The 20,171-nt window shown below is 32.6% G+C and overlaps 1 protein-coding gene across 2 annotated transcripts in view; it reads left to right on the top strand.

Moving 5' to 3' along the window:
- METTL15 (methyltransferase like 15) overlaps window positions 1-20,171 on the top strand; it is a 223,070-nt gene that overhangs the window by 101,841 nt on the left and 101,058 nt on the right. For both annotated transcript variants that reach the window (XM_025357718.1, XM_025357717.1), the window contains exon 4: window positions 5,304-5,440. In XM_025357718.1, coding sequence (XP_025213503.1) covers window positions 5,304-5,440 — 137 coding nt within the window. The remainder of the gene's footprint in view (window positions 1-5,303; window positions 5,441-20,171) is intronic.

Genomic DNA, 20,171 nt, shown 5'->3' with positions numbered 1-20,171 from the left:
ACAAAGCACTGCTCAGTGAAATAAAAGAGGACACAAACAAATGGAAGAACATACCATGCTCATGGATAGGAAGAATCAATATCGTGAAAATGGCCATACTGCCCAAGGTAATTTATAGATTCAATGCCATCCCCATCAAGCTACCAATGAGTTTCTTCACAGAATTGGAAAAAACTGCTTTAAAGTTCATATGGAACCAAAAAAGAGCCCGCATCTCCATGACAATCCTAAGTCAAAAGAACAAAGCTGGAGGCATCACGCTACCTGACTTCAAACTATACTACAAGGCTACAGTAACCAAAACAGCATGGTACTGGTACCAAAACAGAGATATAGACCAATGGAACGGAACAGAGTCCTCAGAAATAATACCACACATCTACAGCCATCTGATCTTTGACAAACCTGAGAGAAACAAGAAATGGGGAAAGGATTCCCTATTTAATAAATGGTGCTGGGAAAATTGGCTAGCCATAAGTAGAAAGCTGAAACTGGATCCTTTCCTTACTCCTCATACAAAAATTAATTCAAGATGGATTAGAGACTTAAATGTTAGACCTAATACCATAAAAATCCTAGAGGAAAACCTAGGTAGTACCATTCAGGACATAGGCATGGGCAAAGACCTCATGTCTAAAACACCAAAAGCAACAGCAGCAAAAGCCAAAATTGACCAATGGGATCTAATTAAACCAAGGATGAAGTTTTAAAGTGAAGTCAGGCCATATTGTTTCCAAATTAAGATGGGAACTTACTATTAAAAATCTTCCACAGATTGAAAATGACTAATCAACATTAGGAAAATGAAATTGGAAGATCTGCCCTCATACTGTTTATGGCTAAAAATGTTTTCATGTTCATTTTTGACAGTGTTGTTCCAGTGTGAAAATTTCAATGATTAGAATGATTGGATTGAAAAAAGTAAATAATTATCTAGTCTCTGCAAGATGATCTTGGGCCAATGCCTTGATTTCTGTCAATCTCCAACTCCAGAGAGGAGTCTGAGATGAGTCTTAAAGGATATCAAATTTGAGAGATGTGAAACTATAGAGCTATGTATTCTTTAGAAAGGTGGAACAGTATGTACAGTAAAGGAATTAAACGTGCATTATTTCCATGGGTCCTGATTGCTCTAACCACCTATGAGTCTATGATTTTAAAAATAATTTTTAAATTTCATAATCAAATTGGAATGTGTAACCTGTCAGTAAGTCAGTCTTCATCAGTAACTGTTACAGATAATAGGTGGGCATTTATACCAAATCATATACAAAATAATTATCTTTCTTGGAGACTTAATTAACAGGTTTGAATTAAAAGACTTAAAAAATTAGATTGGTAGAACACTGGTTGTTTTTAACTGTATTGGAAAAATCATTGTATAGGAACAGTGTTTACCTATGTATCTTCATATTAAGAAAGAGAAAACTTTTTGAAGAAACAGTTGTTTATATTTCAATGTGATTATATAATTTCAGTGGGTAAGTTTTAGGAGATGATGTAGAAAGGACATAGGATCTACATTTTACTATTAGCTTTGCCCCAACTAGCTACCAGGTAACCTCTCCAGACCTTGGTTTCCTCATAAGTAAAAGGAGGGGGTGGAATAGTCTGTTATGTCCCTTTGACCTGTGAAATATGGTGTCTGTGTCTGTCCATATTTGAAGAACATAGGGGATAAAATGACATTTAGTTGCATTTGATTAAAAAGAACTAGCCTATTAGTTTTCTTATTTCAAATGTAAAGGAGAGTGATCAGCAAATAAAAACATGGTGCAAAAGAGTTAAATAATAAAATTAATAACAGATCATTAATTAATGAATCAATTGGCAATATTAGGAATACATTGATGTTAAATGACTCTCAAAATCATGGACATCTCGAGCTGAATTATAACTACTTTATATGGTCCTGTGGTAGTGAGTCTTGTATTTTGAAGAATGTTTCTAGACTCAAATGCACAAATGAAAATTGTTACCTTTAACATAGTTACCTTGGGAGACTGAGCTCCTTTATTCATATCACATTACTTAGCACCTACTGTTTTGCACTGATGCTGCCATATTAAGTTGGAGGTAAAGTTGGGGGATTGTAGAAATCAGGAATCATTTTCCTCAAATGCTGGTTTGTAATTTTTTTTACTTTAATTCACTTTCATTTTGATTCTGAACCCCAATCATGTCTTACATTTTTTGTTCTTTCTTTCACTTTTGCCTTTTCTTCCTCTTTCACTCTTCAGAAAGAACAGAGAATTTAGTGTTGGCGAGACCTAGTTTAGAGTTCACTTCCCCTCACTAGTAATAGGATCTTAATCAAGTCACATTTTCTCTCTGCACCTAAGTTTTCCCTTTTTTTTTTTTTTGTAAAAATGGATATAATGCCAGTTGTCTAATTCCCTCATGGAGCATTTTTTAGTGGAGTAGGAAAACATCGATGCTCGGTAAACCACAAAGCAGTATGCAGATATAGACTTTATGACTTAATAGAGAGGTGTGTGAAAGAACACAGGTTTTAAGCCCAGATTCATCTTTATTCAATTCCTGCATTTGCCACTTACTAGTTTAGTGCAGTCTTAGTTTGTGAAATGTATATATAACATTTAATGACATCTCCTTCGTGATTGTAATGATGACATAAGGTAATCTTTATAAATCTCTGTGAGATAAACAGGGGTACCTTTTATTCCCATTTATTCTTAGATGAAACAATTGAGACTTAAAGAATTCAAGTGTTCTGTTTAGGGTTATACAGGTTGTCAGTTAAATAACCAGAATAAACTTAGTATTACAATGTGAGTTTTGTTTTATGGATAAATTATATCAGGTAATTTCAAAGAAAGAGTTCCATGTATGTTTGGAGCACAAAATATACATTTGGAATATATGTATAGATGAGATCCATAGAAGGGTTACTTTGAAACATTCAGATTTATTTGTTCTTGTGCATTTCTTTGTTAACCACAAAAATTGACCAGTTGCTTTTTTTATTTGCAACTCATACAGATTTTAAACTGTGGTCTTATGTTAGTGACCTAGAGGAAGGTGAAAACCAATTGGCTCCCTTTTCAATTGTAGTGCTGGTTGGCTCATGAGGCCTAGATGTCACTATTACATGTGATGAACAATGAATACTAGAATTGTAAAAATGAGAGTTGATGGCTCCAATCACGTATTAACTCAGGACATATGGTGGGTTTTACCTCTAGTTTCACAAATTCCATTTGTCTGCTGCTTTTTGCTTTCTGTGTTACACTTGACTAGTAGTAACAGATTTTTTTTCCCCCTGTGAAAACTTTCTTGATTGTCAGTACATCTACAAGGGCATAATCATGATATATTACAAATAATCATGTAAATTATAATCACATTTTTCAGAATATTGCTAATGATGATGATTTTTCTTTAAATACTGATTGGGACTTTCTTGTCTTGGAATAAGGGTAATCATATCTAAATTGTTTTATTTAATCTACTTTTAGTTTAAATCCAGAGTTATAGCAAGGCTTGGTATTAATACCATGACAAGGAAGTAGTTTATAATTTTGCCTGGGAAAAAATTCTTCGGTTAAATTATGTTGAACTTCTTAAAATTTTTAAATTGATGTAATGTATAGTGGAAGATTTTACCAATTCATAGATGTATAAGATAAGTTACTGGCAAAGGAAATTATTTCATCTTGAGATTTAAGTGTTTCTAAAAATAAAAAGATATTGTTTAAAATGGTGAAAAATATATTTAGCCATGCCTTTTATGGTGACAGCGATAGAAGTACAAAGTTAAGTCACACTAAAACATTTGTGTTAAAAAGCAATGCTTGTACATTTTTACCACATTTACATCTTTTTCTATTTTATGTCCATCCTCTAATTTTGATCAGAAGATTTCTTCCATGTTATTCTTTCAATAGCAGGCTAACTTTTATGAGGACATGATCAGAGGATGGGACTCAGCATGGTAGATAGGAGCCAAAAAATCAAAGCATAATTGCGTGCCCAGTTTCCGATCACTGTCCCTGAAATAAGTGGAAACATTCAGAGCAGGGAAATATATTCAAATCTATGACAGGAATTTCCCTTCTTATGTACTATGCACATGAACTTTAAGAAAATTGTATGTTTAGGTATTTTTAAATCTAGCCAATAGACTTATGTTATTCGTCATTGTAGTCAATATTATTAGAGTAATTGTTTTTATTTTCATAACACCAATGAAGTTTGCTGAAAGGTCCCATTAAACTAAGAGCATAACTTGAAGGGAATATGTGGAGAATGTCTTGAGTTGCAAACTAGTCACAATCAACTAACTAGTACACACATGTATTTCTTATAATCCAGGTCTGGTTTCTTGCTCAACTGTGACATGACTTTTCTCTTTGGAGTGTGGCCAAATAGCCAATAAATAGATTCAGATTCAATTAACCATACTATATATCTGGAATGAGCCAAGCATTGAGTGATATGTACTCAAGTACATCCTATCCTGTTGTCCTGGCAAAATTATTACTGGCAAATGTTTCACTCTTAAAAGTATTTTGATTTACACAAGAAATGATATGTTACCTTACCAATTAGGCAGGTGGTGATAGTATCTTCTTTTCTTCTTCATTTTCTTTTTAAATGCTAAAGACACTGGAATTTTGCAGCTTTAAGTAACGATCCCAGAGACATAAATACTTCATGTCAAACCTATAATTTACCCTACGTGTTTTGACTTGAAAAGCTTTTTTTTTTCTTCTCAGTTCATATTTGTTATTTTGTTATTACAGATATAATCTGTAAGTTTGTCAGTTTTCAAGATTTTATCTGATTTGTCCTGTGCCTATTTATTATTATGGATGTTTATTCTCTCTATCTCTCTGTCTTTTCTCTTCTTGAGTATCATTTTCATAGAAAGCATTAAGAGAAATTGAGATAAAATGAGCCACACTAATTGTAAGCCATCTCGAAATGAGAAACTATTGAAAATGTTATTACCAGCTGGATGCTGGAAAGTATTAAAGAGCTGGGGGCACAACAGTGTGACCAGTTTGACCTTATAGAGAGAAATATAAATTTGTCTTGAATTAGCCAGTCTGTGTCAGAGGTTATTTTACTGATAGTCTGATCAGTTCTTTTAGACTGATCACTCATAATTGAGCCAGATCTCACATATAACAAATTCAACCATAGGCAAAACCATTGTAATTATTTTCCTATTTACTGTCAACTCTGAAAATCATTGTGTGCTTCTAGAAATTGAGATAGTTGTCAAGAATAAGTTTTGTTTATGCTAAGTTGTAATTTTCTTTTTCTGTGTTTGCTAGATTTTTCTAGATATGACATTTGGTTCGGGAGGGCACACAAAAGCCATTCTACAGAAGGAGTCAGATATTGTTTTGTATGCCTTGGACAGAGACCCGACAGCTTATGCATTAGCTGAACATCTTTCAGAGTTGTATCCGTAAGTAATACTGTTGCATATTTATTTGATTTTCGTTCTTAGTTTTACAGAGCTTGGCTTACCACTTTGGAGTTTGTTCTGCTTTGCATGGGCTATATTTTACTCCATTAAATATTTTCTCAATTTTTTTCCCCAAAAATAATTAATGTAAGTGATATTTTTAGTGCCACTTAAAGTAATGCTATTTTTCAGTTATCCTTTCTGAATCCATAAAAAGAAATACAAAAATGTCTTCCACTTACAAGACTGAAAATGTTTTGGAATCCATCCACAAATAATATTTTGACAATAACTCATAGTCAAAAAATAATTTTTAAACATTTTTATGAGTTTATTTCTAAGAATTTAGCAGAGTAAATAAGTATGTGAGAATTCTGTAGAACTCATGGGGACATATACATCAACATAATATACTTGTTTGCTTTGAATTTTCCGAAATTCACAAATAAATCTAGAGTGATCCACCCTTCTATCAGAAAAAGTGATGTATAACTAAAGAACTTCTTAAAAATATAAAATATTACATGAATGAGTGGTAAAACCATCTGCCTTTAAAGAAACATTTTGAATTAGGGAGTAGAGTTTACATGATTTGTTGTTTAAAGCCATCATTTTAAAAGAGAAAAATATCTTGGAGCTAAGATGGGTCTCTCCAAATACATAAAGGACTGTTTTCAGGAATGGGAAATTGTTTTATTCTGTCATTCATCAGAGACTGGAGTCAAGAAAATAGATGGGAATTTGAGAGGTAATTTTGAGTTGATGTGAGCTATAGTTCCCATCAAAAGTTGAAGTTTTGACTTGATGTGGACTAGAGTTTTTACTAGTTGTAGCTATTCAACAGCAAAATGGTCTCTTTGGTGAAGTTCCAAAAATATGACCATGGAAAAGTTTAATTAGACACTAAGAATAGAAAGTTTAATTCGTCATCTAGAATAGTATTTACAGTCTCTTTCTGGTCCCAAACTCTTTGCAAATCTAATGAATGTGATTAACTCTCCCCATAAAACTATAAATAAATACACATAAGCTTTTGTTTGCAAGATCACAGAATTTATGGAGTCCCTGAAGCCTACCATTTGACCCCAGATTATTTCATTTCTTCCAAGAATAATATGAAGATGTGGTTTAATTACATGGTACTAATTTTTAATATTTTAAATCTATCTGTCTTCTGCAGTGTAACTTAGATGTACCTTCTTTAATAAGATGTTTTATTAGAGCATTCATATTTGTGAAACATTGTATGATTTCACTTGGTTATGATGTGAACATGCATGAAGTATAGACCTCTTTTATACAGCAGTCCCTTTGTACTTGAGGACAAGTGGATACCAAAATCCATGGATGCTCAATTCCCTTATATAAAATGGTGCAGTATTTGCATATAACCTACACACATCCTCCCATATACTTCAAATCATCTCTAAGTTACTTACCTAATACAAAGTAAATACTGTTTAAACAGTTGTTATGCTTTATTGTTTAGGGAATAATGACAAGGAAAAAAGTTTTGTACATGTTCAGTACAGATGCACCTATCTTTTTTTATGATCTGCAGTTAGTTGAATCAATTGATGTGGGATCCACAGATAAAGAGGGCCAGTCATATTTTACTGTCATAGAAAAACTGAATTTTCCTAAGATATTGTTGTTTCTTAAGGCAATGATTCCCAATCCAGTGATTTCAATGGCTCTTATTCCTTTAAACACTCCACTTTCTCAAATGTAGCTTAAAGTTTATAAATTTTACCATGTGTAATTTTTTTTAACCTAACAGGAACTATCAGGCTGTATATTCTTTTTAGTTTATAGATGTGGAAACTATTAGCCAGATAGATGAAGTGATTTGCTAGAAGGCATAAGTGACTTTATGGGGACAGACCTGGGACATGTATTCTAATCCCTAGCCTCACAATCTCATTTTATTAAATATTACTGCTTTGGCTCAAATCTTGAGACTTTTTTTACTTCATTGACAAAATGATTTCTTTGTCAAACAAAATAAATTAGATAAGAAAAAGGAAGCAGATCAGAGTAAGCCGTGAAGAAGGAATTAATACAGATAAAAGCTAGAATCAAGGAAACTATAAACAAAAAAAAAAAAAAAAAAAAAAGAAAAAAATTGAAAGGATAAAGAAATCGCAAGAGATCAGTCTTTGAAAATAGCAAAATCACTTTTGAGCCTGATTTCTAGAGCTAAAACGTGTGATTAAGATTGAGAAGGAAGACCAACCATAGATACAAGATAAGTTCATCATAAGATAATAAAACTGCAACTCTCTGGTAACTTGCAAAACCTAGATGAAATGAATGATATCCTAACAAAATATAAATTATTAAAACTTGATTAATAGTTATAAAATTTGAATGTCATCACCATAATAGAAATCAGAAGGTAGCTGAAGTATATAGAAAAAAACACCCTGACCAAATGGATTTGCAGTTATTTAATTCTTAAAAAAAAAAAAAAAAAGAGGAAATAGCAATGCCTTTTACACTAATCCTGACCATGGTAAATTTGGAAAATTATTTCCGTTAATATTATGAATCTAGCATAATTTTAATACCCATCTTTTTTTTTTTTATTGGAGACAAGTTTTCACTGTTTTGCCCAGGCTGGAGTGCAGTGATGCCATCATAGCTTACTGCAGCCTCTGCTTCCTGACCCTTCTGCCTCAGCCTCTCAAGTAGCTGAGACTACAGGTATGCACTTGTCTAATTTTTTATTTTTAGTAGAGATGAGGTCTCCCTATGTTGCTCAGGCTGGTCTTAAACTCCTGAGCTCAAGTGATCATCCCACCTCAGCCTCCCAAAGGACTGGGATTATAGGCATGAGCCACCATGCCTGGCCTAATACCAAATCTTGATCGAGATAGTATAAAAAGGAAAAATGTCTAAGTTTGCTGAAGTACAGAAATATAAAAATTGGAAAGGAAATACTAGTATGTCTAATTCACCTTTCATTTAATTAAAATAGTAATACCTATGGCCTAATGAAGTTTATTTCATGAAGATGGAATGTTCCATGTCAGGTGGTTAATCAATGATAGATTGATAAGCATGACAATAATCAACTAGCTATTCTTATTAAAATTTCATTTAAGGAAACTACTTAAATGTAAAATATTCTCAATCAAGGACAAGCAGTATTTTCCTAAAGTGTGAAGTACTATAACTATTTAAGACAAAATTAGGATGTAAATAGGATTTAACTTCTATAAATAATATTTCTCAATATTTTTTCAAGATCTGACAAAGTCTAATTAGAATATTCTCCTTATAATGATTTACTGAATAGTTAAAAACCCCCAATACTTATAAAATTAATAAGATGATGTTTAGCTAAAAATTTAAAACTCTATTCAGAATAGAAGAACTCTAGGGACAACAAGAAAGTCAGCCCTTTCCTTTCTATTATAAGGGTCACAGCTGATACCCCTATAACAAAGAGAGGTTGACAAGAGAAAAGAATAACAAATTTATTTGATCATAGTTTTACATGGCACAGGGTCCTTCAGAAAGAAGATGCAAAGATATAGCGAGAACTATCCATTTTTTATGTTTAAATTCAATAAAGTATGGAGAGCATGTAGAGCTATGATTGGACAAAAAGGATATATGGTCTAACACTAACTGGCTGAGTTGGGGGAACTCAATAAGGTCTCTCTATGCATCATTCCTTTCTCCTGGGTATGAAGGTAGGACTCCTGTGGAATGAGGGTCTTAATTTCTTTAGGGTCATCTATTCTGTTACACAGAAAGAAGTAGGGGAAGTTAGAGTAGTATTTTAGGCTTTGAAGCTGGCTTTGGAGAAAAAAGGTTCTGGTTTCTATGGGGGAGGTTAGAATAATATTTTATGCTTTAAATCTGGCTTTGGAGGAAAGGGATTCTGGTTTCTACGACCCACGTTGGGGAAGAGGGATTCTAGTGTGGCTTGTCTCTGAGGAAAATGAGAGACAGGAGGGAAAGAGGTGGTCAGAAGCTAACTTTGCTTCTGAGGCTGCTTCTTAGGCTTTCACTTGGGGCTATTGCTTTCTGAGCCCCAGCAGTACCTAGAAAGGGAAATGGGAAAAAGTATTCTATTCACAAAAGCACCTAAAATTATATAAAATATTTAGTAATAAATTTAACAAAAAGCACACTTCCAAGTGGGAAAACTATAATTTTTTGAAGGGCATACAAGAAGATTTGAACAAAAGGGAAGACATATTTGAGGTAGAGAGAATTAATATTATAAAAAGAGGATGGAGTGAAGAGGATCATGCCTGCAACCCCACCACTTTGTGAGGCCAAAGCCAGAGGATCTCTTGAGCCCAGGAGTTAAGAGACCAGTCCTGGCAACATAGTGAGACACTGTTTCTTACAGAGAAATGGTGATGCGCACCTGTAGTCCCAGGTACTCAGGAGGCTGTGGTGGGACTCAGGAGGTTGAGATTGCAGTGGGCCCTAGTCACGCCATTGCACTCCAACCTTGGTGACAGAGCAAGATCCTGTCTCAAGATGGATGGATGGATGCATGAATGCATGGATGGATAGACAGATCAGAAAGAATACAAATAAAAAGAGCTAATACTCCCAAAATTCATATATACATGTATTGTACATGTAAATTACTTTGTTCATTAAATTTGGATGATGTGATCCTTAGTTTATATGGGGCAAAAAGTGACAAGATGTTTTTTTAATTAAAAAGTAAGAGGAAACCTGCCTTACTAGATGTAAGATTACACGATAAAATCACTGTAATGAATCAATACAATATTGATACAAGAATAGGCAAGTGGATTAGTGGAGGAAATAATCCAAAAATTGATTCTGCTAAATAAAGGCATTTAATTGAAGATAAAAATATTTTAATTTATTGAGAAAATGGTGCATTATTAAAAAATGATGCTGTTACAATGCCTGTCAGATTTGAGGAAAATAAAATTGACCCATATTAAAATTTGGATTCAAGAATAACTTCTAGATGGTGTAAAAAATTTGTGAAAATTTGAATATACAAGTTCTATGAGAAAATTGGAGAGACTATATACACAATCTAGGAGTGAGAAACTTCTTAAGACTAGAAATCATAAATCTGTAAATATGTTTATGTAATTTTAAAAAACATAAAGCAAGAATAGTTTGCTAATTTCTAACAGCTAATTTGAAAAATAAATGTTAGTAATATAGAAGATAGGAAAAAGATTGATATCTATTATATAGGATAAGTTCTTACAAAACTAGAGCGAAGACAACAAAACATACAGAAGGGTGATTCATAGAAGATTAAACTGAAAGGATGCTCCAATTCAGTAGCAATAATGAGAGCAATCAAAATAATAATGGTGCAATACACTAAAAAGCATAATTTTGCTAGTGAGGATATGCAGAAAAAGATACTTTCATCTAATTTGGGTGGACATCTTTTAATATAAAGCACATAATCTGCCTAGAATCTATTCCATCTAAGTAAAAGAATATCTAAGGAAACATGTTTTTACATTTCCTACAAACTTTATACATACATTGCTTGTGTGTATATAATCATGGAGAACTTGAGAAAGACAGGATTAACAATTGAGGGACGTTCAGGGAAAGAGAAAACAATGATTAAGAAAAACCAGAGATTTTATGATTACATCTCTGCATATTTATGCAAAATAGAAAATTCAGAGTAATGCTATATATATAATTTGTTCATATCCACATATATAGTAGTAAAATAAAGTATGCATGAGAGAGAAAAACACACATTTGTGTTTGGGAGTATTTCTGGGAATAATGGATAGATGGATAGCTGGTTGAAAGGGTAGATAGATAGATTACATATCTTCGTAAAAGTATTTATGTAATTGCAACCTGTAGCAGAGCACACAATGAAACATTTCGTCATTTTAAAGTAAACACCTTTTGAAGAAATATAGTAATTTTTTTCTTTTATTTATTTTGCTATTATTCTAAAAGAGGAGTTAAGTTTCTCTTAAAAAAAATCCCTTGTCCTTTACTCTGTCAAAACTAAGTCAGAAATAGAAACTAACATTTTTACAGAAAACTGAGCAATTCATGGGAAGGCTGAGTCTTAGGCTAACCCATTTTAGCTCTTTCAGAAAAGATGACATGTCAGATCACCTGTTGTTTGAAGACTGAAACTTTTTGCTATTGCCTCTGAAGACTGTATAAGAGGAAACACATTTAAATTGGAGCAGTGAGGTGTTGGTTGACTTTTTAATGTAGTGGAAGATGGATATTGGAAGACAATTTTAAAAACCAAAGTTTTTTATCTTCTGAATTTAGGAATAATACATACTATGTATACTAAGTTTACAGAATATAGATATGTATAAAGAAAATAAAAAGCATTCCATCATTTTACTATAATTTTAAGTGGTTTCTAAAAAGATAATAAGCTGTTATTTTCAACATTTCATAAAAGAAGCTATGTGTACTGGGGTAAATTTATAATAGAAAAATATAAACTCACCCATAATTCTACCACTTTAGGTAATCAGGGTTAGTGATTTTGTGTATTTCATTCCATGTTTCTGATTGTCAGTATTTCATTATGTATACTCCTTCCTGTTTGAATTTTTTTGGGGCACTTTCACTTTTTGTACCTGTAAAATGTTAGAATATCATGGCAAAGTTTAAAATCCATTTTGATTAATTGTATTAAATGCGTAACTGCCTAATAAAGAAATGACATCTTTATTCTGTATCACAATCCAGAAGCCTGATATATCTTTCCACTTAATCTGGTATCTTGTGTTTCTTAGTTAATTTTTTTCTAAATTAAAATTATAAAATACAGGAAAGTACTGAGAAAAAATTTAAAATAATTCATAGAAGTAACACTAATGTAAACAAGTTGGAATACTTCCTTCTAATTACTTTGGTTATCTATGCATATATGTTCATATATGACACATGTATATATATTTTGCTAAATGGAGTCTACTTATATATTATCAGCACATTCCTCTTTAATTAAATTATTTTAAAACACGATTTTATTGATTGTAGGGTATTTTTATTATATAATTGTAACTTAATTTATTAAAACCCTAATTCTTATATACTCTTATCTATATTCATATTGTTGATGATTTAATAAGCAGCAAATATCCGATGTGTTTTGGGCAAACAAATCTGAGTGTGTTTTCTGTAAAAGGGTAATTATATCAGGATACACCGCTGTTACCTTCTTTTGTATTTTTAGTTTTTGTGTTTTATTGAACTTTTATAATTTCTTATGTCCATTATATATATTTGATTTTACCTCTTCACTAGTGATTTAATGACATTCCTTTTATTTTTTTAATTTACTCATCACTGACTTTAGTATTTTTTAAGATAAAAAGTATTTAAATACTTTTTTAAGTATGCTTTTAAAATAATATTTATTGATTAACCACCGTCATGTAAGGTGATAAAGTAATACTCCTTTATTTGTTTTTCTTCTTCTTCTGCTACCCTACTTCTTGGCTCTTTAAATGCTATCTTGGGATTTAGATATTAATGTCTACTCTTATGATAACTGTTAGTTAGCATTTACATTTTTGGCTGTATTATCTAAAATAATTCTTTATAGTTAGGCCATTTTAATTTATTTCAATGAGCCTACTAGCTGTTTTATAATACTTTCAGTTCCATTTTGCATTCCTTATGTGGGTTCATGTCTCGGTCAATTGATTACATCTTTAAGTAGTTTTTCTGTAAACATGCAGAAAGGATACATCTGAGCTTTTGTTTACCTGAGAAAACAGTGTTTTTCATGCCTTCTTACATTTGCAATAACTTGATAGAGTATAGAATTTGGAGAATTTTATTGATATCACTTATGTTCTTCTGGTTGTAGTATTGTGGAGAAGTCTGAGGTCAACCCAGTTTTTTTTTTTTTTTTTTGTTCTGTTTCTTGGAAATCTGTTTCTCACTTGTTCTTTTCACCCCCAGGCTGGATGCTTATTAGATACAGTTCTTTGAAAATTTTTGATATTTATAAATAGTACTAAGAAATATTACTGATTGGTCACTTTTAGTTAATTTTCTGTATACTCCATGAACAGTTTTTGTCCTGTGGATCAGGTCTTTCGTCTACAAAGATGACTTTTTGTTTTAGTAACCTCTCTACCGTTATTTATGTTTTCTGCACTGTGAGCCTTCATTATTTGTTGGTTAGATATATATTATCTATCCTGCATGTGTTTTTATCTCTTAGTGTTTTCAGCTATTTTCACTTTACTGCAGTATTCTGCAAAATCTCTTTGAGATTATTCTCTGGGTTAAGGATTTTATTTTCTGTAGTGTTGTTTATGGTTTTTACTGTCAATATTGTTCAAGTTTTAATTCCGCTATTTAGAAGTTATCTTTGCTTAAAATCTTTTCTTATTTAATTTGTTGACTTTCTCCTTTCTGCCAAATTATTTTTATTTCTTCTGTTATCGTTTCATTTCCATGTTTTCTTTTTTTTTTTTTTTTTGAGACGGAGTCTCGCTCTGTCGCCCAGACTGGAGTGCAGTGGCCGGATCTCAGCTCACTGCAAGCTCCACCTCCCGGGTTTACGCTATTCTCCTGCCTCAGCCTCCCGAGTAGTTGGGACTACAGGCGCCAGCCACGTCGCCTGGCTAGTTTTTTGTATTTTTTAGTAGAGACGGGGTTTCACCGTGTTAGCCAGGATGGTCTCGATCTCCTGACCTCGTGATCCGCCCGTCTCGGCCTCCCAAAGTGCTAGGATTACAGGCTTGAGCCACCGCGCCCGGCCCATTTCCATGTTTTCTTTGTGAACAGAGTATATACATCAAGGAATAGGTTCCTTCTGGTGCTCTCTTGTGTCTCTGAGGCAATGGGTGTGAGTGGAACATTCTTAACCTTTTTCCTAACTCACTCCACAGTCTTCAATCAGGGTTCTAACTTACATTTGGTAAGAAGAGTTAGGTTTTCTGTATTCTGCCATCTCCTTGGGGACTACTTTTAGTTATTTATACTATTTGAACTTCCATTGTTTTTTTTTGTTTTCAGAAAAGATTAAACAAACAAATTATATTACTGTGGAGCAAAAAGAGGGAAGCCAGCTAACATAGTAATATAATTAGAGAGTTATAAAACTATTTATTCATATGATATGATATATTCTAAACTACCCACATTATCTAAGTTGTGTAGTCTTATTTTCTAGCACATGAAGTTTATCATTTTCCTTCTCTTTCTTTTAAGCTGCCATTTTAAATTTTCGGTCATATTTACACAGGAAGCCAGAGCAATGGCAAGTCTAGAACTCAGCATCAGGTTTGCTGCTTGTATTCTTTCTACACCACTACAATGTTATTCAAGAAGCAATTTAGTCACATTGTTGAACAGAGTCAAGACTGAAACCCAGGCATTTTGACCCTAAGGCCAGTTTAAAAGTCTTATAAAAGAATACATGATCTTAAACAGCCCTATCAACCTAAAATTTAGACTTTTAGGATTAGCTATGAGACACAGTTGTTATTAATCTTACTAACCATGGGAGGTCAGTTCTGTCATACACTGTCAAAAGTGAAAGAATTTTCACAAATATAAACAAGCATGAAAAAAGATATCTTGCAAAAATTAACTAGACCGTTTTGAACTATTGATGATGATCTGTTACCTGTTCATTATTTTTGGTAACACAAACATTACTAAAACAGGATATTGTATTTTGCCCCATTTAATATTATTAAATATAACCTTTGCTCAAGAGATGTTAGCCTTGTAAGCTGAAGCTGTTTGTTTGAGGAGGTAAAACTTGACTCTAGTCTACCAAACATAGTCCCAAGGCTTGAGGAATATATGTTTATTCCATAAACTTGTATTGTACTATCTACTTTTCAGGCAATCTGCTAGTTCTGACGGTTCCAGAGGGATTAAGACCTATAGCTATGCCTTCATAGAGTTTACAATGTAAGCAGAAATTAGATAGAAATTAGATAGAAAACAGATAATTTTACACCTAGTTATTTAATTAAAATTGTGATCATGGCTATGAATGAGTAGATCTAAGGAATATGATATCAGGATCTAATCTAGTTTAGAACTTCTAGGAAGACTTCCAGAGTATGTGAATTCAAGTTAGAACCTGAAAGATCAATGATTGTTAGCTAGGTGAAAGAGGGAGGGATGATCTGGCAAGAGAGAGAATTGAGGTGTTGAAAACAGAATATTCAAAGATCTTTGGCAGAACTGAGAATGGCATATTGAAAGAACTGTAATGTGAATGAATGATAGAAAGGGAGAGGAATGGCCAGAGTGGTAAGTTAGGGCTAGGCTATACAGGACCTTGTTAGGGATTTTAGACTTCATCTTAAGAACAAAGGGAAAGCACCAAAGTTTTTGAAACAGGGAACTGACATGATCATATTTGCATTTTCAAAGGAATAGTCTTTTTGTTTGTGTGAAGAATGGGTAGGAGGAGGGCAAAATTTGGAAGGATTTAGTGAGATCAATTAGAAGGCTAGGAATTGCTGCTGTATCTGAAAACTGAGGAAAGTTGGGCCTAGATTTTTGTTTCCTGATCATTCTATTAGAAATTCTACTTTGTCTTAATGATCTCTGGCTTCCTATTTTAATGGTATTCTAAATAATTAAAACAACTTTTTTTCCAAGATAAAAGTATGTTTTGTGTTTATAAGTGAAACTGAAGTTAATATTATGACACTACATTTTGTGAGACCCTCAAGAATTCCCATTCTTCTGACTTAGCCAGTATAAGGAAGGAGGCAAGGAATAAGTTCAGTCTTACCGTGTTCTCAAGTCCAGCGTGTATTTTTATTCTCACAGAAGACTTTTGGTAATTATCTTTTTCTCAGAATCTCCTCCCTTGTGTGTAATCAGTAAGGCTCTTTCATGTCTACCTCAAGGCTTACCCGCTTTAGTGTCTGACTGCTCTTTTCCTTCTTTTCCATATAACTCTGGAACCAGACTGCTAAGCTTTTTTTAACTTCAGCTCTGCTATTTACTCAGTATAAAACTTTGAATAGGTTACTTAACCACTCTGCTACTCAGTTTTCTCATCTTTAAAAATGGAGATAATAATAGTACATACTTCCTAGAAATAATAGGATTAGGCTTAGAACACTGTCTAGCATATCTTTTTAATGAGTCATGAAATCATTTTGTTGGATCCTGATCAGAGTTTAATGGAATGGAATAAGAATATCATAGTACATCATATGAAGTTAAATTAAGTATTGTTTCTAATGAAAGAATTTTATGTATACATATATACATATACATATGTATTGTAAGTTTCTGTATATATGTGACTTCAGCTAAACTTATTGTTGACTATGTGTCTTGATCAAAATTTTTTGAAAACCACCATGCTATTTGACTATATTCCACATATATTGTTCATGTTGTATATTAAATGTTCATTGAAGAAAAAAACTATGTCTAACACATGTCATATCCCTGCTTGGATATGTTATTTTTTAATTTTTAATTTTTTTGCCAAAAACTTTGCAGACTTACAAGGTATCTGAAACTTTATTCCTAGCTGGTTCCTCCCTCTTTGAACTCATCTGGATCTGGCTTATTTCAAATATCCATCCCCACAGGTGAGAAAGTAGTTTAGATTTTAGAATCAAACAGTCTTGATTTAGAGTCTTAGTTCTGCCTCTTTCTAGCTATTAGATTTTTAGATCAATGACTTAATCTTTCTAAGTCTGTATTTTTATACCTTTAAAATGAGGTACTATTAATACCTACCTTATGGGATGTTATGAAGATTGAATAAGTTTATGCAATTAGATTGTATATCATAAAATTGTTTAATAAATATTAGCTATAGTTGCTTTGTTAGAATTATCATGTAGGATAATACATAGTTATATTAATTATTGTCATTATGCTAAGATTTTGGAAAGTTTCACTGGCATACACCAAGATGATAATTGGCAATTATTTCCTGTCTTTACGTGCTTGGTTCCTTAATATGCACAGATAGAACTGTTTTAAGATTTGAGGCTTGGGACACCATTCAACTTCTCTCACCTTGCAAAGTGCTGTGGCATCTGCCTTTTGTTATAGACTTTCTTCCCTTGTCAGTGTAAATACTGAAGGCTGTATCTGTGCAGTGGTCTGAATATTGGTGTCTCCCCCAGATTCCTGTGTTGAAACCTAATAGTATTAAGAAGTGAGGTCTTTGGGGAAGTGATTAAGTTATGAGTGTTCTACCCTCACGAATGGAATTAATGCTCTTATAAAAGATTGCAGGGAGCTGCTTTGTCCTTCTGCCATGTGAGGACACAGCAAGAGTCTCCCTTTTAAGCAGAACACATGCCCTCACCAGACACTGAATCTGCTGGCATTTTGATCTTGAACTTCCCAACCTCTAGAACTATGAGAAATAAATTTCTGTTTTAATAAATTACCCAGTCTAAGATGTTTTGTTATAGCACCCTAAATGGACTGAGACAGCCTGTCATAGTTACAGATACTCCTGCACTGAGCTGTATTATTGTCTTCTTTTAACCCCAGACTTACTTTTTATTGATTGTGGTTTTTCCACACTTCTTGGCTCTAGATAAAAATAACTAATATCATACAAATGTCATCAACCAATCAGAAGTTCTTTCTTATCTGTCTTCTGTTCTTTGACTCTCTTCTATATTCATATGCTGCTGGATTTCTGAAAGCTACTTTTTTCTCAGTAAAGAAGGTACAAGATTTAATTTTTAGCCATTTCTTGTTCTGAAGCCTGAAAATTCTGCAAGGCTAAATCTTGAGTCACCTTCATTACCTGTACATTTAAATTCATTGTTGACTCTTTAGCTTATTACTGACATGAGGAGACAGAATCTGTAAGTATTCATTTTAAATAAACTCTTTTTTTGTCTTTTGACAAATACAAATTTAACTATAGACCTATATATTATTATTAACACCTCTGCATCCATTCCTAAGTACTGTTATATATTTATTCTTAGAATATTTGGCTTAAAAGTTTGAAAACTGATTCATGAAAGTCAATGTGTATATTTGAAATGCAAATGATATTTATATTATGATAACTATGAGAAAATGAATTACCTCTTCACAAACTTGAGATAATCCATTTTTATTGCCTACGTCATTTGAGCATATCCATATGGTACAGGATAAGAATAGCAGCTTGTTCAGTACAAGAATGACTATACCTAGAAAGACTTCATTTTATCTTGGGTAAATAATACATATTTAGAGATATATTTTATTACATATGAGAAAATTTTAGTAGAACCCTTCATGTTTGGGCTTCTGAGTTATTAAAAGAATGAAAACAATAGTTGTATTTTCTCTAAATCATCAACTAATTAAATCAAATGAGTTTGCTATAATTACATGTATAATCCTCCTGTTCTCGACACCCCCATTTTTGCCTGATATTTAAAGTAAAACTGAGACAAACAGCTGCTGGATTGGATTATCTACTTTAGTATTTTATTCCTTTTTTCCTGAGAGAATACAATCCAAATTTAATACACAGTTCAATGTACATTTTAGTGCCTACTGTGTATGGGGAAATAGACTTGGCGTGGGGAATGCTCAGAAGCTCAAGATAACGCCTCTGTACCACAAGATAGAGCTCATTATCTAATAAAGAGACAAGTAAACCTCTATGAAATCAGATAAGTAAATCTCCTTGCAGGGAAAATACCAAACACACTCTAAATTCAAATTTAAATTATTTGAGGAATATACATTCTTATTTTCTCTGTTAGCATAGTTACTCATTTAATTCAATTCCAGACACTGTTTTGGGGCAGATATTAAGTCATATTCTGGTATTACAGCTGGATAAAAAGGTCAACATAATGCCTTCTTACTTTATCAGGAAAGATAGATAATTAACAAGTATTTATTTAAGATAAGTGTCAGGACCCAAAAACATCAAATACCAAGGCAATATGCTTTAAATAGCATGGAATAACTATGTTATTTAAATAAAATACCATTACAACAAATAATTACAAGAAGGAAAAGTACTCATTATATAGAACACATTATGGACATTTCATTGGACAAATAAAATAATAAGATATCGCTGATTAAGATATCATTGATCAAGTTAAGTTAGCTATTCAATGACTACTTCTATAAAACAGACTTTTTTTCCTATGGTAAAATTCTTACAGTTTTCAATGGTGCACCATTACTTTCATAATAAAGTTAAACTTTTCTACTTACCACAGGAGGCCATTGAGGATATGGCCTTTCTTTTCTTTAGAGTCATCTCTTATAACTTTACAGCAGTCTTCTCATACCCTCCTTGAAATCTAAACTACTTTCATATTAACTCACAATGTTTTGTCATACCTCTCTTCATGTCTATGTGCTGTTCATTTACCTAGTACTCACCCCACTTATGTTTCAAGACTTAGCACTATTATCTCTGCAAAATCACCCAGATATTTCCAAATTGATTAAAATTTTTCTCTTCTGTTCCTTGGCACACCCTGTGCTACCTTTATCCAAGCTTTTCATCATTCTCTTGGTTTACTTCCATATATTATATGCTCCTTGAAGTGTTGCTATGTCTTAACAGACTTTGTACTTTCAAACTTTGTATAGTCCCTGGCATATAGTACATGCCCAGTATCATATGGATGGATGGTTAGATGAATAAATGAATGGATGATTTTTTTCATTTTCTATATCAAATGTATAAAATAGAAATTAGATAGAATGGGCTGAGTTTATCTTAATTTGCATTTTACAATGTAAATAGAACCTTTAAAAATAT

The sequence above is a fragment of the Theropithecus gelada genome, chromosome 14 (assembly GCF_003255815.1).
Source record: "Theropithecus gelada isolate Dixy chromosome 14, Tgel_1.0, whole genome shotgun sequence".
NCBI classification, from domain to species: Eukaryota; Metazoa; Chordata; class Mammalia; order Primates; family Cercopithecidae; genus Theropithecus; species Theropithecus gelada.
The sequence above is the reverse complement of the archived record's forward strand: the minus strand, read 5'-3'. Positions and strand labels throughout refer to the sequence as shown.